The sequence below is a fragment of the Toxorhynchites rutilus genome, chromosome 2, assembly GCF_029784135.1.
Source record: "Toxorhynchites rutilus septentrionalis strain SRP chromosome 2, ASM2978413v1, whole genome shotgun sequence".
NCBI lineage: Eukaryota > Metazoa > Arthropoda > Insecta > Diptera > Culicidae > Toxorhynchites > Toxorhynchites rutilus.
Genome location: NC_073745.1, coordinates 103,511,515 through 103,529,496, shown reverse-complemented (window position 1 = coordinate 103,529,496; position 17,982 = coordinate 103,511,515). Strand labels below are relative to the sequence as shown.

General features: G+C 39.5%; 3 protein-coding genes across 3 annotated transcripts; 2 read left to right on the top strand and 1 right to left on the bottom strand.

The window, feature by feature from the left end:
• The first annotated feature begins 671 nt into the window (after window positions 1-671).
• Window positions 672-1,290, top strand: LOC129767967 (vacuolar ATPase assembly integral membrane protein VMA21 homolog). The gene is made up of 2 exons (XM_055769292.1): window positions 672-918; window positions 1,024-1,290. Exons 1-2 carry the CDS (start codon window positions 874-876, stop codon window positions 1,288-1,290), a joined length of 312 nt encoding a protein of 103 aa, XP_055625267.1. The 5' UTR covers window positions 672-873.
• A 109-nt stretch (window positions 1,291-1,399) lies between these two features.
• Window positions 1,400-15,078, top strand: LOC129767966 (piRNA biogenesis protein EXD1). Its single transcript, XM_055769291.1, has 3 exons — window positions 1,400-2,038; window positions 14,497-14,607; window positions 14,682-15,078. Exons 1-3 carry the CDS (start codon window positions 1,400-1,402, stop codon window positions 14,988-14,990), a joined length of 1,059 nt encoding a protein of 352 aa, XP_055625266.1. The 3' UTR covers window positions 14,991-15,078.
• A 304-nt stretch (window positions 15,079-15,382) lies between these two features.
• On the bottom strand, window positions 15,383-17,422 carry LOC129767965 (proteasomal ubiquitin receptor ADRM1 homolog). Its single transcript, XM_055769290.1, has 3 exons — window positions 17,234-17,422; window positions 16,451-17,015; window positions 15,383-16,314 (listed from the first exon to the last, which is right to left on the bottom strand). The coding sequence occupies exons 2-3, from the start codon at window positions 17,002-17,004 to the stop codon at window positions 15,549-15,551; spliced, it is 1,320 nt and encodes a 439-aa protein (XP_055625265.1). The 5' UTR covers window positions 17,005-17,015; window positions 17,234-17,422; the 3' UTR covers window positions 15,383-15,548.
• Between the last annotated feature and the right edge of the window lie 560 nt (window positions 17,423-17,982).

Below are 17,982 nucleotides of genomic sequence, written 5' to 3'. Positions count from 1 at the left end.
GCGCTCTAGTTGAAGTATCCAGTGAATAGAGAACAGACACTCTGTTCCAGTTAGAAGCCAATTACTTGTTCGATACTGGTACAAATAACTTGAACCGAGTGTCTGTTCTCTGTTCACTGGATACTTCAACTAGAGCGCTGACTGGCATCATCTAAATCAGCCTTAAGATTCTTTGCGTACCCTTAGAAAAATCCTCGGTCGAAAACTACTAAATACATTTGGTAATGCAAAATTAGTAGAATGTACAAATTTTTTGTACATATTGTCAACAAACCCGCATCCCTACCAGAGATTAGTATATTTTACTCGATAACATTAGTAAGCTTGGATATTGTCATATCTGAAAATTGGTTAGAAAAGCGCGTATTAACCATTTTCATTGTTCCTATAAGGCAATACGGAGGTATAATAAGGATATAATTCTGATACGTGCATTTTCGGCGAGAAAATGTAGCCGATATTGGGCTTCCGAATCATTGTTCTGCTTGACATATGTGTTTATTAGTACGGTCGAAAATGACTATAGATTGGTAGTATTTACCAAAAAATTCGTTATATTTACTAATTATTTCTCTCAGTGTATGTATGCATTTAAGCAGTTCTTTCAGTGTTTTATTAGTGACGTTTGCATGTCTGCCCAAAAATACATCAGTTTGAAATAATTGTACAATAATTCAACCGATCACGAGACCGGGTGGCTTGACAGTTATTGGATAAATCATTTTTCTTTTCTATTTCGGCGCCTCGAATCGGTATTTGTGGTAAAGGTTTTTGTTTCATTCTCCTAATTATTTGGAATTCCGTGAATGAAATTTTCTGTGAAAGACTTGACATACACACATATTTGTTTCAAGTATATAATCTGCACAAAAAATGTCCAGGTCTAAATCCAAACAGCATCTGCAAATCAGTAAAAATGTAAGTACTGAAAATTAATGGTTAAACCTATGTGTTGTATCTCGTGATAACGCATTAGGATACTAGTGAAAATCAAAGATTATTCTCGTTACATTTTAATTGCAGGAGCAACAAAACGAATACCGCAATTTCCGTGTAGTTTTCTTCTATTGTCTTTTGATTATCATCCTGCCAATAATAACGTTTTTCTCTACCAAAAGCATTGTTTTCGACGGCTATTTGCAGCTGTCGGACGTTAGTAGTAATATTTACTCTGCTATATCCGCCGTGATAGTTCTACACATTGCCCTGGGATTGTATATCTACCGGGCATACTTTGACGGTCCGTCATCTCCTGGGGATAGTCGGAAGGAGTCCCAGAAGCAGGATTAACTACCATACAATTGTACTTTCGATATACTTTGTTTTACATTCCATCCACACTATTTTTTGTCAGCATTATTGTTTATTGGATATTAACAACAGAACATAAGTTCACGAGATGGATGATTTAAACCTGGTTAAGGGACAAATCGTGATACTCGATCTCGAAGACGAGTGTGTGATCGGAGAGATAGTTCACATTGGATCGAAACGATCATTTGTGCGTCTTAGAAATGTGAAAGATTTTCAAACCAACCTACCAATTGTCGGTACTCAGGATTATTACTACTCAGAAATCAAGCACGTCAAGATCGTTGAGAGTGAATCGGTTGATGGCGCGGACAATGAACTCGGGGCTGGAACATCAGCGCCGCGGGTTGTCGTTGCCACTGCCATAGCCCGTATTAATCTAGAGGAAGTGGAGGAAATTTTTAACCGAGTCGATTCTCATATCTTCATTCATCAAACCGATGCGAAATATTACGATGCCATTAAATATTTGAAAACGCAAAAACTTATCGCCCTGGGTATGGAAGGAATCGAACTGGGGCGACACTCGGGAACCCCTTCGCTGCTGTCGATGGCCTCCAATGAAAGGATTTACGTTTTCGACATAAAGTGGATGAACGTTACGAGCGAGATGAAGACGATACTGGCCAGTCCGAAGGTGCGTCGGGTGATCCACGATGGTCGACGGTTGGAGGATGCACTGAAGCATCAGTGTGGGGCAACACTTGGGAGGTATTTCGATACGCTGGTGAGTGCACAGAAATAGTTGCTATTTGGTAGTATAGATGAGTGACCTAGTTTTTTATCGTATATAAAATATGAAGGTCAGTTTCAACGAATGCATTAAAAAGAACTAATTTTGGATGGCGATGAAAAAAATACGAAAAAATCAATTCACTCAATTTTTCATTAATCCTACGTTTATTAAGTACTTCAGAAAGGGAAATTTGGTCCATTGGATTATCTTTGGTAGTTTTTTTTGGTACTTTCGTATTAGCGTCACCGGAGCCGAAATATAATAGATAGCATTTTTATTGTTCGCACTGGCATTCAAATATTATTTGTATTGTTGTTGCCTTGTTGCCTTTCGCACACAAACCTGTGTTCCATCGATTGCTCGGTTAGTTTGAAACATAGGAGACGATCCTTTAGTTAGGTCCGACCGAGCGTTAGCGTGCGTCGGACGGCATACGTTTGCCCGGTTAAGTAATTGCTATCTATTGTATTTCGGTTCCGGTGACGCTAATACGCTGCCCATGATTGCATAGGAGACGTAATCACCACCACCATTAGTGTTGGGAAAACGCAATTTTGTTGTTTTTTCGCCTACAATCATAACCATGTGAATTTCCAATGAAATAATCTGTCCAGTTGAATGATATTATCGGCAAAAAGAGGGCCTAGGAGATTTTGCGGATTAAAACATATTTTTTTCCATTTTGAAAACGCTTACGTCTATTCTTGCGGACAATCAATCGTTTCAATGAACATTTGTTCACATAGCTAGACGTAATCACCAGGTTGCCCTGTCTGTTGCGTTAGTATTTACATTTTCGATAATAGTCAAAACGTCTCCGCCGGTAGTTCCAGTTGTTATCGGATAAAATCAAGAAGGTTTGTATGAAATTTAGAAATTGCTGGAAAAGGTACTCTGGATTTGTTGCGAGTCTTGAATAGTACTATTTTCCTAAATACTCTGGGATATGATAAGAAAAGCAGGTTCGTGTTTTTCAATTAATTGTATCCGCAATGTTGGTAATTTGCAACATGATTTACCGATATCACGATGAGAAATTTCACACAATCCCATAAAGATGGTGGAGTGACTTACCTCAACTGTGTGATTAAATGCTGAGTATGTGAAATAATTCGATGTCGAATCCGATGAGTGATAATGCTAAGAACCAATTTTACTGATCTGATTGTTTCATTATCTACTTGAAGATACAAATGCAGACATTTAGGTAGTTATAACATTAAAAAAAACACAATTGCTTATCTTTGTTCATTGTTCAGTGCAGTGAACGAAAAATAGTGATTATATGAGCAGTGTTTCAATGGCTTTTTAATATTTATCTATTAGGAAACACTAAGTAATAAGACACTATCCTGACAGGCATGTTTGGACTCTACAAAGAATGTGATTCAAATGTAGATTTTGCTTATAGCACATAATGGGCCTGATCATGAACGTCACCTCACGGTGAAAACGAAATAATTTGTATGCAAGTTTATATGCACTTCATTTCGCATTCACCGTGAAATGACGTTCGTAATCAGGCCCAATATCTATAATTGTTGATTTTCGAACGATGTATGGAAGCTGTATGGAACTACATCTGTTATGTGGACAAACAGTGATTTTTCGGAAACGTTTTTTCAAAATTGCTTAAATGTTTTCGAACAAAAAATGTTTGTTTGCATGTTGAGCAAACGTATTACATTGCGTAGGATGCAAAATGGCAAAATGGAAAAAGTCGCTTTTGTTGATTCTGTTGCTTACGTCTCCTATACAAGCATGGGCAGTACGAAAGTACCATTTTTTTCATAGCCAATTAGGAAATAGCCCATTTTTAATGCATACGCGTTATACAAATAATAGTGTAATAAGCTGTTTTAGTGATGTTGTTTGGCTGCCACGAAGTTGAGATTTAATACTGTGGAGTCACTCCTATGGGTTGTCATTACAGATTGATGCAATACAAGTAATCCAGAAACCATTCACCAAAAGTGGTAGCGTTATCGGTAAAAATAAACACAAACCACTAAAGTGTGTTAAAAAATTGGGTTGGAAAGTTTACCAGCCAATGAAGCCATTTGAATGAAATGATGTTACATAATTTCAAGATTTGCCCTTCTCGTTTGAGTAATAATCATTGGAAAATAATGAACAGTTCAACCTTTCTAAACAAGCATTATTTCATTGAGCTCTAGGAATCGTTGGAACAATATGCGGCGATGAATATAGCGAATCTTCCGAAAAGCAAAAAAAAAATGTCCTGGGATTCTGAGGGCTTCAACCGATGATTTTTCACGTCTTGGTTTGGAGGTTATTGATTATTGTTTCGATTTGGCAAGGAAATTTAATTCGCGTATGTTCCATCGATTTGTTTCGTGCGGCATTTGAAAATCTTGTGGAACCGTATGATAAAATAAAAAGTCAATTCGTAAGAGAAGTTGAATTTACAACGAAAACGCAAAAATACGTGATGAAATTTTGTGTGAAACTAAATAAAACGCCAAAGGAGACATCGGATTATCTCCAGACAACCTCTGGGGATGTTTCCTGTCACGCAAATAAAGAAGTGGCATAAACGTGTTCAGGACGTTCATTGACATCGCGGGAACACGATCAACTTTGCGACGATTGCTGACGTTGTGAACAGAAGATTTCATCATGCGTAAAATTCGTGCAAATTTTGTGCCCAGAGTTTGAACCGATACTCAAAAACTCTATCTTGTGGAAGAGTGTGAGGAACTGAAACAGTTGTGTGCGGATGATCAAAATTTTCTAGGCAATGTTATGAGGGGTGGCACACGTAATGCTAAAAATGCGATTTTGGACCCCCTTCTCCCCTATATGTAACATTAATAGCGAATTCGTTTTTAAAACTGAGTTAGTTCCAAACTGACTCTGTAATAGAAAAACGTTTTCAGGTTCACGAATGCGGAGGTTTGTTGGTGTGCGTTATATACTCGGATTTGTTAATATTTGCGATGACAAATGTATAGTGTCGACATCTGGTGGTGATATTAGTGCTGAGGAGGTAAATTATTCTCTATCAGACCATAAGGATCAAGTGCAGTGTAAAATCTAGTCCTGACACTCACTTAACCTCTTGTCGATGCATTTCTTGTTTGTTCCACAAATAATTACTATTACAATATAAAATCATCACCAGACACAGTTTTCGTTCGATGCTTTTGCATTTTCGGAAAAAAATGTCTTATTCATCACATAAAATAAATATTTGATAAGTTAAAGTAAATTTTCATTCATAATTTTGATTTTGAAAGCATGTTTATTCTACCTGAATATCGAACATTATTTTCGCTTTCAATGAAAGTACACGAAGCTTAAGGTAAAGGTGGAAGCTAGCCACAAATGGCTGCCACAATGGCGCTCATTTCTTTCATCTCCCTCCTCCCTCATCTCACCCCTCGCCCGAAAATCAATAATTTTGTGAAACAGTGTGAAGAAAATGATCGTTTTCGCACACTTCCCATCAAGTAATATCAACCAAACTCTAATCGATTACTCACAAGATATTAAATTTTCATCTGTTGTCGCACTGTATAGTGAAAAACGTCGGAAAACTCGAGCTAGTGCTCTGAAATTAAAATTTTCATTTTTCAATCTTCGACAATGGTTTTGTTTGTTTTGATGGAAGCATCGTTATTTTTTCGACACCGATGCCAGACAACGTCATCGAAACAGCTATAAAAATCACTCAATAAAATATCATTCCGGAGTCATAGCGTTTCATGTCATGAAAATCAATAGAATTAAATTGTGTTGATATCAATACAATTATTATTTTTACGTTGAATGGGTCTATAATGTAAATTTTAGCAACTTTAACATTGGGTAAGAAAATTGTATTGCAGAGCTCGGAACACTGCCATGGCTGCCTATGCTTTCAAAAACAGTAAACGGAAAAGTATTACATTCAAACAAAATGCCTCGGCCAACGAAGAGAAGGGTTAAGGCTCTTCAACGTGAATATGTGAAAACAATACGATCAACGTAGGAAAATATTAAGGAATTATCAACATCGAGTTACTATGCGGAAGAACTTATCAATGCCAAAAGAGCCCCAATTCGCATGTGTTATAAATTTGCTCATGTTACGCTCGCATATATTCAGAATTTTACTTCATATGCAAATGCATCCTCTATATATACAGCCATTCCATGCCAAACCGAATGACTGTATATATAGAAGCCAAATTTCTTAGGGTGACCATTTCCATTTTAGGGTGGTCCGAAAAAAAATTTTTTTTCGCTTTTTTGCCAAAAATGACTTTTTTCAAAAAATTTTTGAAACAAGACTAGCTCATTGGCCTCAATTTGATATGTCGATCATCTAAATCGATCTAGTAGATCAAAAGTTATGTCCCTGGTTTCGAGATATTTTATGTGAAAAATCCTCAGCTTTCCAGAAAAAATATAAAAAAACTATAGCGCCTTTGGTCCCGAGACTATGAAAACAATAAAAAACAAATACAATCAATAATAACGAGAGCAGTATTCAAATTTTCTGTAGGTATAGTATTTTTTCAAAAAAGACCAAGTGATTGGCTTTAATTTGATATGTCAATCTTCTGAATCGGTCTAGTAGTTCGAAAGTTATGAATTTTTTAAAATAAGGCATTTTTGGAAAAAATGGTTTTCTTGAACCACCCCAAAATGGAAATGGGTACCCTAACAAAATAATAGAAAAATACGGGTCTCATAATATGCGATAAAGAACAAAACTACCACTTTCTGAGAACCACTATATCGGTTTGGCATGGAATGGATGTATATTTATATTCGCAATTGTTCATCGGAACATATCGTTCATACATTTCACTTTAGTATTGAATTGTTATTTTTTTTTCAAATGTATTCAAAGACTCGTGTCAATGAAGCGCCACACAGTCTGATAAGTGAATTGGTCTATTTACGTGTGCTTTGCTATTCTCTCACAAACACTATTACCCCATTTTTACACGTAGGTTCACCTATACTACTACAATGACTAGCTTCCACCTTCACCTTAATGCCGTCTACGCGAATATACTCAAAATCAAAATCCGAATTGGATTACGATTCCAATAATACAAAAGCAAAAGCAGCAGATTTTCCATTTTCATAGTCTTAATTTTTAAAATTTCCAAAACAATACTCGGAACATGACAGTTCAGTATAAGTGTATTGGTGAACCCAAGTGCGAACCCGTGAAACATCTCAAGGTAGGTTTAGAGTTCCCGTGAATCCAATATTGCACAACGATTGTGAATTTCCACCGTGGTATCGAGATGTTGATGAACTCACCATAGTTCATCGACTCCGGTGAACGTGAACGTGAACGTGAATATAGACGTCAAAATGTTTCCTCGTTCATGTTCACGTTCGAATGTCCCAAGGCATACTGAAAATTGTTTCGCCGTGAACTGTAAAAGGATATGTTTAGCAATTCTCAAGTTTTCAACGAAAATATGGATATGGATGTAATTTCATTCAATCGGATCTCTGCACGGGTTGAAAAACTTCGTTGCTGCGGGTTGATTCGTGAACAACTGTATATTTTATCCGAATTACTTTATTGAAGCTCGATGTTTATTTACTTCACATTTACTGCCGAACTTTTAATATGAACGTGAACGTGAACGTGAACAAAAACTTTCTATTCACCACGATTTTTTGAGTTGTTTGTTCGCAATGTAGTTCACCGTGAAATGATCGTACTATTCCACCACCTGTTCAAGTTCACGTTCACGGGAACTCTAAACCAGGCTTCAGTGCGAACCCAACAGCTTTCGGGTTAAATTTTGTGCGAGACTAGGTTGAAACTGATAGAGAATTCGTTTTTAAAACTGAGTTAGTGCCAAACTCACTCTGTAATAAAAAAACGTTTTCAGTTTCACGAATGCGGAGGTTTGTTAGTGTGCGTTATGACGGGTTTACGTTATGGAGATCTATAGCTATAGATGGATTTATTCATCCGAAAATATATGATACGCGATGACAAATGTACAGTGACGTCGTGGCGATATTAGTGCTTTGGAGGTAAATTATTCTCTACTAGCTGACCCGGCAAACTTCGTGTCGCCCAAAATTTATTTTTCGTATCATATCCACGTTTTCTTATTAAGCGCACGTTAATGGGTCCAATCGAAAAACTGTTCATTGATTGATCTTTTAATCTACTCTTTAAAATTATCTTTTACTACAAAATTCCTAGTACTTCTACCAAAACTCGTCATTATAGAATCAGATTATTTTCAGGCACAATTCTCGTTCAAGATTTTTCAACCACTTGCAAAAAAACATTATTCTCCGTTACATGGAATAAATGTTTGATACAGAAAATATGATAGAATAAAGACAATTCCTTTCTAGAGTTTTGCTCTTATCAACACATACGGCGATCCATTTTTATTTATATATCGACAGACGAAGAGGACGATATAGGAGAGCGTTTTATCACATTAAAATCCATTTCCAGTTTCGAACGAAGATCAATTTCGTTAGCGCAAACATCAAATGGACTAATAACGCTTGTCAATATGTAATTGTAGAACAAATGCGAATTGAATTTTTCCGAGTTTTCTGATAATTTTCAATTGTCATGTTTGGTTGGAATATGTTTGGTTGAAATATGTGTATTATTTTTTATGGGACCCCCTCTCCATTCCAGAGGAGGGAGAGGTGTCACACCATCATAGAAACATTTCTCGTACCCAAATTTGGCTCAATTTGCTTGATTATTTCTCGAGTTATGCAGAAGTTTGTGTTTTATTTGTATGGCAGCGACCCCTTAGAAAGAGGGGAGGAGTGTCCATTCACCATAGAAACATTTCGTGCCCCCTAAAACCTTCACATGCCAAATTTGGCTCCATTTACTTGATGAGTTTTTGAGTTATACAGTGGTTTGCATGGACCGAAGAGATGATAATCACTTGGAGCCAGGTCCGGACTATACGGTGGGTGCAATAGGACATCCCATCCGAGCTCCCGTAGCTTCTGGTGGGTCATCAAAGATGTGTGAGGCCGAGCGTTGTCCTGGTGGAAAACAACACCATTTCTATTGATCATTTCTGGCCGCTTCTGGTCAATCGCCTGCTTCAAACGGTGAAGCTTCTCACAGTAGAGAACCGAGTTGAGGCCGGGTCACCGTGCTTCAACCACGACTTTCGCTTTAGGTTGTCGTACGTGATCCACTTTTCATCACCAGTCACCATCTTCTTCAAAAATGGGTCGAGTTCGTTCCGTTTCAGCTGTGCATCGCAGGCGTGGATTCGGTCTAAAAGATTTTTTTGCGTCAACTCGTGTGGCACCCATACATCCAACATTTTTTAGAATCCAATCTTCTGCAAATGGTTCCAAACGGTTTTATGGTCTATACCCAGTTCCTGGCCAATCGAGCGAGTGCTCACATGCCAGTCTACTTGGATGATTTCAACGATTTTATCGGTTTCCACGACGATTGGCCTATTAGTACGGGGTGTATCTTCGACAGCCACTACACCAGAACGAAATCGATCAAACCAACGCTGTGCTGTGCGAATCGTTACAGTATCGTAAAAACGTAAAATATGGCGAATTTCTTGCTTGGTGGACTCCATCTTTGACGCGCTATAACTTGAGACTGGAAAGGACAATCACAACATTGTCAAAACGACACTTGTAGCACAGATTGTCGTCTTTAAATAGCCGTATAGTATGACCCGATGCGATAAGTACAACACAAGATATGTTTAAGTGTTGCCATATAGTGACAATATACGACATTTCTTTTTCCCCAACCCAATATATGGAAGAAGATATATATAAAAATGGAATTTTTTTACGTAACGATCACGGCTATCCGCCCTCTCCCCTATGTTTTATCAAGTAACGCAACCTCGAACCCACTCCACCCCTTCTCACGTTACGTCATTTGTACACGACGCCTAACTGGAGATGAGATTTGAATCTTCCAGTACTATCTGAAGATAAAGCGGCAGAGCGCAGAATGACACAACTCGGCGTCGCCGCGCTTGTAGAAGGCTCAGATGAGCAAGCCTCGAGTGAAGTCCACGACCACTGCCTTCTTTGATGTTAAGGGAATAGTTCACCATATCTCCATTCCATATTGCCTTCGTCATCGCCAACTACCTGAATTGGAACGGTGTCACAATGGAGTCCAAGTCATCATAGAGTTCCTACGTGGACACCATCGGCAACATTCAAGCAATTTCGACGGGCTCTCGAAAAGTTGAAGAAGTTGTGGAATTTCAGGATGCGTACACGACTTGGAAATCACTCTAGCAGGAATGTATCGATGCGGTATGGTGCAACTTTGAAGAATAATAAGTTTCTGTACGTTACCGGATAAAAAAATTCGAAAAATGGGGGGTGGGGATTCTCGTTGCTCCAAGACACCATCGCATTGTTAACGTAGGATTGCGAAATTATTGCCGGCGAGAGCCACACTATGATCTCTTGAATTTGGGCTCATCAATTGGTTCCGACCGAAAGGAACAACCAGAGTAACAGCGGAATATAATTTAAATACAAGCGAAACATTGAATCGTAAGCCCTTGTGATTCTACCTGCCACTGTTCCAGCATAACCACAAACATGGTTATCAGTAGCGGATAGCGCTAGCAGGGATCAACGAATTTTTATTTTGTTGTCATCCAACGGACAACCTTCACCCATCGCTTTCGTGTAATCGATCCAACATACAGTGATGATACTGATCCAAAATTGCCTGCGGCTGCGTTCAGTTTGTCTAAAAGCCATTAAACCCTTCACAAAAGAGTTATTACAATCAACAGCATAGTGTGCGGGTGGCAAACCTGGCATTTGCCGGGGGAGCTGACCCTTTGGGGGGCCAAAATCCAAGAATTTATAATAGTAGCTTTTTTATCCGTATTATATTTCATCTTTCAATTAAGTAAACAGGAAACATCCTTTATGAGTAGTTGCTTCTGTCCGTACATGAAACCAATAACCATTCAATTTGCAAATTATTACTACTACCATCAGTTTCTTTGTCAACATGGATCAACAGTCATTCGGGCCCTCTCGTCACTCACTGTTCTAACGACGCTTCGTGCTTATTTAATTCTTCGCAGTCAAATTGCCTTCACGGCATATTGAAGTTACTCCCCCCAGTCTGAATTCGTTTCTCTCTCTCATGTATCATATATGCATGTATCAAAATAAATAGAATACCAGGTATATCACATCGCCTGTGTAATACACACACTCTCCAATGAAAAAAGGTAATTTGAAAACACTATACAACTGTCATATTGAAATAATTTTTGGTTTTTTTTTTCCTTTGATTACCACTACATGAAAAAAGCGGGGTGTAATGTACCTGATATTCTATTTACGTTGTGAATGTATCGATTAGAGGTGTGCAATCCAGCTCATCATGATGAATAGCTCAGATCAGCTCAGCTCATCTAAAAGAGCTGTTCTTTATGAATAGCTCTTCAGCTCAGTTATCAGTGTCGACGTCTGGTGGCGACTTTCAATTTGGGTCCCAAACTCGATAGTGTAATCTTCAACAGATTAGAAGACACGAAGCCAGTTTTAAAATGTTAAAATTGAAATGATTTTTTTCACATCCTGTTATTAAGTTACTTAAAACACGTATTCCTGACTCTTATTCAACAATTTGTCTATACATTTCCGACATTTTACTGAGACTTTTCATTATAATATAAAATTGTCTCCAAAAAGAATTTTCTTATGAGATTTTTTCACCGCCTACAAACAAAGTGTTTTTCATTGAAATAGATTACTAATTTAATACACAGATGTTAATTTTCATTCATAATTTTAATTTTAAAAACGTGTTCATTCTGCCTGAAAGTCAATTATTATTTCTGGCGCCCCCTAAACTGGTAAACAAAGCTCAATGCCTCAAGGCGGTCAGTTCATTTGAATCTTACAGCTCACACACTCTCTGTAATTCTACAACTCTTCTCTCTCCTGCATCATTATCAAAGTGAGCTGAAGAGCTGTTTGCGAGCTGTTCCGTGTCAACTCACTTCAAAGAGTCGATTCAGTTCACGGTGGGTAAACAATGGAGCCGTCCATCAATGGTGTAACTACTTTTGTGCATCAGAAATCAAGTTTTTTTTACTTTTGCTTCAGCAAAGGACACACAAGGCAACTGGTCTAAGTAAACATTGGTATAAGTGAGTAGTTTTTTAAAAATATCACAAAATTAGTTTTATTTATTTTGGCTTTATGGTTCTTAACACCCGTCGTTCAAACACTCTGAGTGCTCGCAGGTCCTCTTCGAGTATTGTCCACGTTTCGGGCTCGAAGAGGACAACCGGTCTTATAAGCGTTTTGTACAGGGAACATTATGCACGATTGCTAAGTCTGTTTGACCTTAAGTGTTTGTGGAGACAATAGTGGGTACAACTTCCATTGATGATTCGTTTCCGTATCTCGCGACTGATATCATGGTCAGACGTTACCATTGAACCAAGGTCGGGACCTTTTTTGAAGAGTCGTTTGTGGCTGAAGTACTGGAATGTTGTTGTCTCATATTCCTCTTCTTGACCGTATCGACCAAGCACGCCAAAGCGTTTGACGTCGAATTCACTCTCAACGCGAAGCAAATGAATCATAACGGGTGTAAAATAAAAAATGAGATTTTTTTCAATACCTTTCAATAACTTAAATAAAGAGCGTAAAATTTTCTTTCTCCAAGAAAATTGCTCTTTGGGATCCCTAGGAACAGTAGGCGTGTTTGGTTTTGCTCGTTTGAATTAAGTCAAAGCAAAGATGGCGTCGAAACAGCACGTGCTCCGCGAACGCATTGTGCGGTTCTACGAAACGCATTTCCAGCAAGGAAAAACGTTCACGGTGGCACATTTTAAGGAAGAAAATGTACCTGTCAGTATGGTATATCGTATCCTGGGTTCCCTGAACGTAGAGCGGAAGTGGTCGTCCGGTGACGATAATGACGAAGCAGAGGAAGACATCGTTAAAGAAGCATATGACAACAAGGACGCAACAGTGACGCCGGTCGGAAATATGGCTGCTCCCACGTATTGATCCATCGGACCCTCAAGATGGAAGGAATCGTCTGCAGGAAGAAAACGAGGTTGCCGGAGTACACGGAGGAGCAGATTGAGACGGTTAAATCACAGTGTCGGTGGATGACCACAAAATACCGCGGGACGTCTTTCGTTCTGGACGACGAAAGCTATTTTCCGCTGTCCAAAACGCATATTCCAAGAAATGATAATTACTACTCCAGCGACAAGTCATCCACACCGCCTGAAGTGAAATACAAGTTCAAGCACAAGTTTGAAAAAAAGGTTGTGTTGTACATCGCCATTTCCGACCGGGGCATTTCAAAGCCTTGGTTTAAGCCGAGCGGTCTGGCAATCAACCAACAAATCTATCGAGAAGAGTGCCTCGATAAAATCCTGCTGCCGTTCCTGAACAAGCATCACGCGGATGGGAAGTACGTCTTCTGGCCGGACAAGGCGTCTTCCCATTACGCCAAGAAGACGCTGGTGTATCTTGAGGACAAAAAGATACCGTTCGTGCCGAAAGATCGTAACCCAACAAACTTGTCCCAGTGCCGCCCAATAGAGGATTTTTTTGGCTCATTCAGTGCCCTAGTATATAAAAACAATTGGAGGGCCAAGGACACGAAGCAACTGACTACAAGAATCCGGAATTGTATCCGAAAATGGACGTAAGTGTCGTACAACGTTCTTGCGAGAGCATCGCGACAAAGTTGCGTCGAACAGCATACCACGGCCCTTACTCGAAAATTCACTGACATTTTTTTTTAAGAAAATACATTATGTTATTAATAAAAAATACTGAAATCGATGAAAAAAAAAAATTTTTTTAATTGTGATTGAAAAAATTCTCATTTTTTATTTAACACCCGTTAGCTAGCTATAAGCGAGAGCGAAGATGAAACACGTGTTGTCGATGCAGATGACACACACAAAAATAACTGAGGTTGGCCAGGGCGAACATAATATTGATAGTGCTTTTGCTGCCAACCGACGACATGCATCAACCGCTGATCAATCACGACTGAGATGGATTTTCAAGCGGGTGTCCATATTTACAGAATTTTGTGGTTCCTTTCGAATGAAGTGATTAATATATCACTCATTTAGCTGGCAAAAAGTTATGCTCAAATTATCACATCCCAAATTTAATACTCAGGGTTTTTGGAGTTTTGATCTTATACAGATGTGACTTAGTCCTTATTAAAAAAAAGGCTCATCAAGGCAGGCCGGATAGATTCTGTATTATATCAACCCTTCAATTTTCGTTCTTTAATTCACATAAAAATAATGAAATTCTTTTTACTACACCTTACACTAAGTAAACGCTCAAAATAGTATCAAATATTAAATCACACCTTGTATTGATTATAACTTCAGAGAGATCCGTTGTTGATGATATAAGTTAGTTGCCGCAAAAATACTAAACAAACGATCTCGCTACAGGTCGCGCACATCTCCACTACAGAAGAGTACGACGAACAGTACAATGAGTTAACTATTCAGGAATGTCTGGTGAAGTACTTGAATCTACCGAAAAATTCCTTCGATCCAAATGTAAGTATTCCAAAATTCAGTTCACTAGCAAAAATTCAACAATCTTTGGGTTTTGGTTCTTTACACACACGCAGATCTCTTTCGAGAATCGTCCCCTGAACGAATTGCAGCGTAGAGCAGCCGCCAAAAATGTTGCCTTCCTGCTGACGCTGCAGGATTACTTCGTCCACGATGTGATGCTGGACTCTTTCTATCAGACCTGCTCCCGATATGGGGCAAGTCTAGCCGTTCACACGAATCCCCTCGTTGGCATTATGGAACTATCGAAGGGACGGAACGACGATTTGCACGACATAGAGAGGTTCAAGTTAGACATTAAAGAGAGCGATGGCGCTGCGGAAAACAATATTGATGCTGGTGGCAACAGCGAGGATCAGAGTTGAGTGTGAGGAATTATGGTTTTAGTTTAGCAGGTGTAAATTGGAATGGAAAACGAGTTTATCAGAAGAAACAAAATCCAAAAAGTGAAAAGTATCGGCATTTCTTTGGAGAAAGTATTATAGCTTCGCTTTATCTTGATGACAGCCTTTCCTCGCAACTGGTTGCTACAGCACGGTCATTGTCATTGAAACATTTATTCTTTGTATTTTCGTTCATCTATATTCAATGTCTACATTTTTTGTTAATTGTAACATTAGCAGTTTAGGAGAAGCGTTGTTTATTTTGTAAAACGGATCGAATAGTCACGAGAAATGAATAAAATTGTTATGCAAGAATAAGAAAACGCCAAATTATACGTTATCAATCCTATTTGCGTAAAAAAAACATTTCTAACTCTTGCATTGGATGTTTTTGTTGACACCGCCTGATTATTTATTGCCAATTTTAAATGTACTATTTTTAACAAACATCTCTGATTAGAATCAGCAAAAATATAAAATAGTTGAAAGATATAAGAGAAATTGTATGCGCATGAAACCCTTGATGCTAGTGCGACGAATCTATCCGGTCATCGGATCGTCGTCTTTTTGGTCGGCTTTTCCTGTCGACGTACCATTTTCTTCCTTGGTATCGGTTTTTTCCTCGGAGGGGGAAGCAGTCTTAGCCTTTTCGGATTCATTCTTCTTTTGGGCGTTCTCCAGCGCTTTGACAAATTGCTCCAGGTCGCCACTGTTCGCGGCCGCTACTGCCTCGGCGTTCAGCTGGAATTGCGAAACTACGGGACCAAGCTGGCCGGATTGCAGAGCATTCGAGAACATAGACAGGGCCTGTTGAAATTGGGGCGAGGATAGGGTTTCTTTCAGCTGTTGCTTTTTGTCTCCTTCGATTTGAGGAAGATGTGCGATTAGACTTTCCACCTGATCCTTATCCGAAATGACGGATGATAGCGAATCCGAATTGACGGCGGTTGAAAGATCGACATTACGTTTTTGGCTAGCATCAGAAGTGCTAGAAGCGGGATTCATCTCAGCAAGGTAGTTCTGGAGATCGGACAAACGGACGCGGTTTCCGCCAGTACTGCCCTCGCCTGCCGCACCACTGTTGATTGGAGTCGCTGCCGCGGTTGCTGGTGCTGCTGCGGGTGCACTGCTCTTGGACGAATCGGACGCATGCTTCCTGGGAGCGCGTGGTGTTGAGGGCAAATTGGAGGCAGCAGTTGGTGTGGTAACGGTAACACCACTGCTAGCATTGCTCGATGATTGTGTGCTGCGGCTGGAAGGTGTCGTGGCGCTTGTGCGGCTGCTCGAGTTTCCGGATGATGTACGGCTAAGGAAAGATCAAAACGTGAGCATCTATAACTAATATTCTCCAAACGGATTTTCTTGAATTCACTTCGCGATAACGTGATTACGTCATGTACTCTCACTATTAAAAAAAAAACATCAACAAACACGTAACCCACCTCATCGAACCAAGTAAGCTGCTCAATCCGCCCATTTGTCCAACACCGCCAAAGAGTTGCATCAGCTGTTGCTGTGACATGTTTTGCATGATGTACTGCAAGTCCCCGTTGTCGCTGCTGCTGCCTCCCCGGCCAGACCCTCCGCCCAGGCTACTAGCCGATGGAGGATTGTTGATGACCTCGTTGATCCGACGGCACCACTCGTCATCCTTGTCCGTTTTTGGTTCTTGCATCCAAAAGAACAACCGACGGCTGGAACTTTTAAACTTTAGCAGGAAAACTCGCCCATTCTTGACATTCTCGATCTTCTTAAATTCGCAATCATCAGGAAAGACGATCAAATCATCTTCTACGTTGCCAGTGGTGCGATCCTTCCAGCAGAAATGAATCAGTCCGTCTTCCGCCTGATAAACGTACACCAATCCTTTGCGATTGTCCGGGTGTACCATTTTGTTCACCAAATTCATTCGACCGGCTCGAAACTCCACCAAATGACGATTCCCACCCGAGCTGCCCCCAAGGGCACTGCTACTGCCAAATATCGGTCCACTCATGATTCCCTTCACTGCAATGAAAATTATTTATCTTTCTTTAGCGAAAATAGTTACGTATTTATAGAAGTTATTTTTTCATTGATGTCCTATTTTGCTGATGAAAAACATCTACGGACGTAAGCGAATTAAAGGGAAAACCACAAATGCCATAGTTATAGCAAAAACATCAATTTTCCAAAGCGCATCTGGCGGCTTTCCCTTGCATCTTAATTTCCGACGAATCACTCACCTTGCTCTGGTGTGGGTATAGACTTCCGATTGGTCACCTACAGCGGATTTATGACGCACTCACGACAAATCTTTGGGTTTTCTGTAGCACAACAATCCTTTGTGGTTCACTGCTGGACGATTAGTTAGCTGCTGGTTAAACTTTCAATTCATCATCGCAAGAGTGACAATCGAAAATCAAATGTTTCGCTTTCGTCGATTCGGAGGTTGGTAACGCTGGGAAAGCTCGAGCGTCAAAATATGATAGTGTAGTACAGGGATACCAGATGTTCGTTTTAGTGCAACCATTAACTTCATGAAGACATTCCGAACTATTGACCGAAAATCTTTAAAAGAAAATCAATCAATCAGTTCATCACGATATTTTTCCGAAGGGTCTGTTCAGGACTATGATTTTAGATTCTCTCTCCCCTTCCGTTTGCAAGCATGGACATTGACTGTATTCCTCCCCCTGTTGTCCACGTGGACGAATGACGCTAATTTCCCTAGAAGAACTTTTGCCGTCTTATACCATGGACAGACATACAGCTGTACTAGCGTTGTACGTGTATAGCGTTGTACAGGTACCACGGTAGCATGACAGACATACTTAGGTTGTGGATTGTACTGCATGTCAAACTGACAATTCGAAATTTGACCAATTTTTACCACATATTTCAATGAAAAAGGTTTTTTATCTGACGTCTAAACTATCAAACACAACAAGCAAGCTTCCAATCTGAGTTCTTAACTCAAGAGAAAGTCAATGAA